The 5,445-nt window shown below is 30.6% G+C and overlaps 1 protein-coding gene across 1 annotated transcript in view; it reads left to right on the top strand.

Moving 5' to 3' along the window:
- The first annotated feature begins 1,357 nt into the window (after window positions 1-1,357).
- LOC106473996 (negative elongation factor E-like) overlaps window positions 1,358-5,445 on the top strand; it is a 28,283-nt gene continuing 24,195 nt past the window's right edge. Inside the window, exons 1-2 of the mRNA XM_013934686.2 lie at window positions 1,358-1,534; window positions 4,514-4,603. Coding sequence (XP_013790140.1) covers window positions 4,523-4,603 — 81 coding nt within the window. The 5' untranslated portion in view covers window positions 1,358-1,534; window positions 4,514-4,522. The remainder of the gene's footprint in view (window positions 1,535-4,513; window positions 4,604-5,445) is intronic.

Raw genomic sequence — 5,445 nt, 5'->3', positions numbered from 1 at the left:
TATATAAGACGTTGACAACGTGACGGGACAACAGAGGTAATGAGTAATTGAATGTATGCGGACAAAATATTGTTCGCCACGTGAGACATAGCGTTGTTATAGAGCTACTGTTGAAATTAAGTATATCGTAAAGTTATATTCAGAAAGAATAAACCAGTTTTATTTAAGAAAGGACTTGTGTCGCTAAAGTTTCGTCGGAACGAATTTACTGAAAATTAACTAACGACTGGAGGCGTAACAAAACTATTTCAAAGAACAATTCAGGTAGTGGCAGTGTTTTAAACTATATTATTTGAAGTCAAGCGCAAAGCTACACATACCGCTGTGCCACTGGAGGGCTGTAAGCTATATTTAAATTATTTATATTCAAATGTTTGTTTGTTAGAGGAAGTTTGTCATGACGTCACGGAGACGCAAAATCTAAAAACTTTATGAAAGTTTAGACTTCGGTAGAATCTGAAAGCTTCCAGTATAACACAAAACACGAGATTCTATGTAAATATTAAACGCAGTACATTATTCAGTTAACCAGTTCAGGTTTGGTTAGTCCGTGTATTCTTCGTTGATCAAGTTATTGAATTAATATATTTGTTATAGATCGGTTAGCGAGGAAATTCTACAAGTAAACTTGAAAGTAAATTAGGCGTACATTAATTTCGAAGTTTCTGTTGAAACATTATTCGTGAAACTAGGCCTACCAGTGAACACAGCCTGAAACAAACATTCATGAATAATTAAATAAATTTTTCATAGTTACTTGGATTAGACTTAACATATATACATTGTTTTTACCAAATAATCCGAAAGAACCCGCACAACTATAGAACACGGTAGAACAACAGAAATTATAGTTTTTACGAAACTCCACATGATCGACTTTTCTGTTTTTCTCTCAGAAACATAAACAATTTTGAAATATTGGGGTCCAAAAGATATGTTGGTCGTATCAGAAATTATCGAAGGTCACCCCTACATCCTCATTGTTTCTGTTCCATTTCCAAAAGTTGGCGGTTGGTGCTGTTGAATAGCTGTCTTTCCTCCAGTCAATCACCTCGAACTGAGAAACGAAGATTCCTAGAAGGCTCTTTGTGTAGCTTTGGACGAAAATTCTGAAAGAAAACAAAACTGTTGAATTCAAAGTTCTTTAGAGCCACCGATATTTCGATATTTATCCAAGTTATAAGAAAACTAGAATAATAATAATAAAATGTTGTTATTGATTTCATCAGTCATGACAGTTCTTAAAATTGACTTGTTTTGTTTCGAATACAATCTTAAACTTCTAACAGTTGAATTTTTTTCTTTTAGTTGCTTTATCCCTTTTGTTTTTATTTTATTTTCAATAGATGGCGCTACAACGTTCATTGAAAATTCTCTAATATTTTCAGCGTATGTGACAGTTGTGGTTTATTTACCACTTCATACTTTATAAAAAACATTTGAGTTGAATTATTTGGCTAGTTTACATTCGAAAAGGAATTTCCTTCAAAATTGAAGCCAGGGATATTGGCTCAAGGAATAGATTCAGTTTTAAGTTTGTATTTTTTTGATACTGTTATGATTTAATATTATTATTAATGATAATATTCAGTTGTAATTGTATTAGTATCACTCTATTTATACGTTATAATTAAGTTAATAACTGTGAAAGTAAAACTAAAAGAAAATATAACAATAGTATTAGTTATGGTTTACAAACTGGCTATGTCAATACATTCATCTTACTAGTTAAGTTGTTTGTTCCCCAGTTGCTTAATGATAAACCTGCAAGCTCACTGCAAAAAAACTGGGTTTTAATACTTGTGGTGGGAACAGCATTAAGAGTAAGAGTAAGCTAGTCAGATAGCTTAGCAACAAACAAACAAAGCTTATTCTTGTTCATGTGTACGGAAAGTTGTAGCCTATAGTTAACGTTTTTAAAAATTAAGTAGATTTATTTTTGACTGATTTACTTCTCTCCTTGTTGAATAGTTTATTGGATGAAATGATAGATGCTATTAGTATTAGTATCAACTTATGCTTCATGTATATATGAAGGCATAGTTACATAAATTTATGTGCATACACATAAATTAGTTATCCTTAAGATGATGGTAAGTTGAAATTGAGCAAAATGAATACATTGCATGTTAGGTATCTGGTATGTTATAAATAAACTGTTATAACAAGTTAGTTTCATGATATATGGAAAATTAATCTCTAAGATAACATTAATTAAACACTATCTTCATAGCTTTATCACAGTGCATTTTCAGTAATTGTTTTTTGTTTTTTTTTACAAATTCATATAATAGACTTTTTAATAAGATAAAATAATCTAATCTGCTTTTTAAAAGATGGCTTAAATTTGTGGATTTATCCAATAAAAAAAAAAGGAAAACTCTGAGTTAACATCTTCTTCTGCCACTAAACAAATTAAATACTGGTACTAATTTTTTAAAGTTTGTCAATTTCATTACTGTCAGGAACTCTGGAGGAATTTAGTTCTTTACAAATTGATAATATTGCTACTACCAGAATTTTAGAACTCGTATTACATTTCTGCAGTTAAGAGATGAGACTGTGCAGGAAATCAACCCATGCTAACCAGGTGAAAAATTACATGTTGTATTATAGCATAAAATTCTCAACTAATGTCTGATACATGAAGTGATGAACCACTTATGTTGACAGTGGATATGAAGAGCACAGCATTAAGAAATTGAGAATATTAACAAAAACTCCACATTTGTATTTGGGTAATTCTAAGAGACACAAAAGCACAACATAGTTTAAAAATTGTCTTTTATTGATGATCTTTCTATTTCTTTTTTAATACTGTGTTTACTTTAGATAAGTATTTCTTTGTCTAAGATGAATCAAAAAGCATTTATCTGAACAGACATTAATTTTATATTGTTATATACAAAAGGACATCTATAAAATTTTCAGAATTTATTATCAGTTAAAATTTCTGATTTTTTTTTTCTGACTTGCAATTAAAATGCCTTGAAGACTTAGAAAATGTTGTGTATATATATAAACATTATTATTCAAATCATTGAGACTACTCTTTCATAAGAAAGTAAATGGCATGACATCTCATATCTGAAGCTAAAACTTTTGTTCATTCCCTTTTACTGGGTTGTCTTAGTGACTTACTTAATGTATGTTCCAAAATTTAACAACATAAGCTTGTTGAAATTTGACTTGCATGTATTAAAGTCAAAAGCATACTTAAGTATTTGAACAATTAAGGGTTGTTTCATATATAATGGTTCCAAAATAATTTTAAAATACAAAAGAGAATCACAAAACATATTCCATTATGCCTCAAATGAATGATACTTTTTATTCAGGCTTGTATCTGTCCCTTTAAAACAAGCTTTTTATTTTAAAAAGAGTCATATTTCCAAACTCTTATTCTTTCAGTCTCATTTTGGTTATGTACTTGAAATTTATACAGAAAGTGAGTAAAATGATCTAGCATATGTATTTAGGTTTAATGTAAATCTCCTAAGCTGGCTAAACCTTGTGAAATATTAAGTTTACAGTCAAACCTTTAGTTAACATCAAGGCTACCCAACTGATAAAACAATGCAGTCTAATTTTTGTAAATAAATACACAAGAAAAGTATACTTAATTAGCTATATTGATTATCAGGTTGATGTTTAGTTTAGCTCTAAGTACTTACTTACTCTGGTTGGAAGTTATTATAGTATTCATTGATTTGAACATTAAGTCAACACAGTAAATAACTTACTGACTGAAGTTTTAGCTGATAGTGCACAGAGCATCAGCCAAGGCAACAGTAAGCTATTCAGCGAACTAAAATCATCTCTCATTCAAAATAAGAAGAAAAATAATATTTTACTTCTATTTAATTTTTGTATCAACTTAGATATTGATCTTCCCATCCACATACCAATCTAACAAAAGCTAGTTGGGTTCAATTTCCCAAAGCACATCATTGGCAAAAACCATTCTGTAAGTTTATAACTCAAACCAAAAAATAATTTTGTTTAAAAACATCTGTATCTAAGTTTCTAGATCTTAAAACTAATATCACTAATATTCAAGTTTATAGGATGAATGTCATCAAAGCCAGGAGCATTAGTAAGAAGTTTTGAAGTATTTTCACAGTACAATCACTTCTTCAATATAAGTGGATGTTAAGTAAAAATCCTCCATAATTTTGAAAAAGCTTGGTCAGCTTGTGGATCCATTCCTTACTTCACCAGTAAATATTCTAATAAAAACAATGCTAATCAATTTATCATGTTCTTTTCTTCTATAATAAGTTTCACCACAAAGTTTATTAAAGGGTCATGATTAACCTTGACCTTTTTGAAAAGGCCCATAGTAACTCAGTAGAGTTTTGTAGCTATTACAAGCAAAGTTACAAAGAACTAGCTTACTTCAAAAATTTAGGTAAAAGAATTCTCATAAATTCCTCACTTATTTTAACTTGTAATTAATGATTTTAGAGTAGGTTTAAAAGTATTATACAGTTGTAATTTTGGTTAATTGCAGGCAAGAAACATGGTATACCTCCATTTTCCATCACAGTTTACAGAAGAAGAAGAGATGCTACAAAAGAAATACCAGAAACTGAAAAGAAAAGTAAGTATCAGAATCGAGATATATCTGCTGTATTTAAAACAACCTCTACATTACTTTTTTTTTCTAAGACAGAAAGCCCAAAATTTTTAGTAATTCTCTATATTTCCAAATGTTTTTTGTAACAGCAATGAGCAGTAGGAAGAACAAGGTGACAAAAGACCATTTGACTCATCAAGTCCATTCCTTACTCATTAAAACAATCAAAAAAACATTTTAAAAAAATCATATGTTCTCCTTCATATCCATAAGTTTGTCAAATACATGTTTCATAGAGTTTATAATATAGTAATTACACTTTACTTTATTCCACTTCCAAAAAAAAAAAGAGACCACTCATACCTCCCATCTCTTAAACCAGATGTCGTTAGCATGCTATGAAATTCTTTCCAATTTGTTGATGTCTTGCTTCTTTTGTGTAAAGGGAACATATATACACTGAGTGATCACAAATAAATAGACACCTAATTTTTCGTCATTTAACTGATTTATGCTAACTAATGTGTATTCACAGAGCACAATATAAATGAAAATGGTCTGCACACTAATTATCTTGTGCTACAACATGCCTAGAACTCAAGGTTCTCTCGAATTGTCAGCTTTTGTTAGAGGAAGGATAGTTGGTCAAGCAGATGGTGGAATAAGTCAGCGGCAAATTTCGCAGAATTTGGGAATCCCGCTTTCAACAGTCAACAGAATCATCGTGCAGATCAGGAAACATGGCAAGGAAACAACTGGGTCGTCCTGGTCCATCGGAGAGGACAAAAAGGGCTGTCAAGAGGAGCATCGAAATGGATCCCAAATTAACAACTGCAGAAGTGGCCAAAATTGGTGGGATGAGCTCG

This window comes from Limulus polyphemus, unplaced genomic scaffold (genome assembly GCF_000517525.1).
Source record: "Limulus polyphemus unplaced genomic scaffold, Limulus_polyphemus-2.1.2 Scaffold135, whole genome shotgun sequence".
In the NCBI taxonomy this organism is placed as follows: domain Eukaryota; kingdom Metazoa; phylum Arthropoda; class Merostomata; order Xiphosura; family Limulidae; genus Limulus; species Limulus polyphemus.
This window is presented reverse-complemented; position numbering and strand designations above follow the sequence as displayed.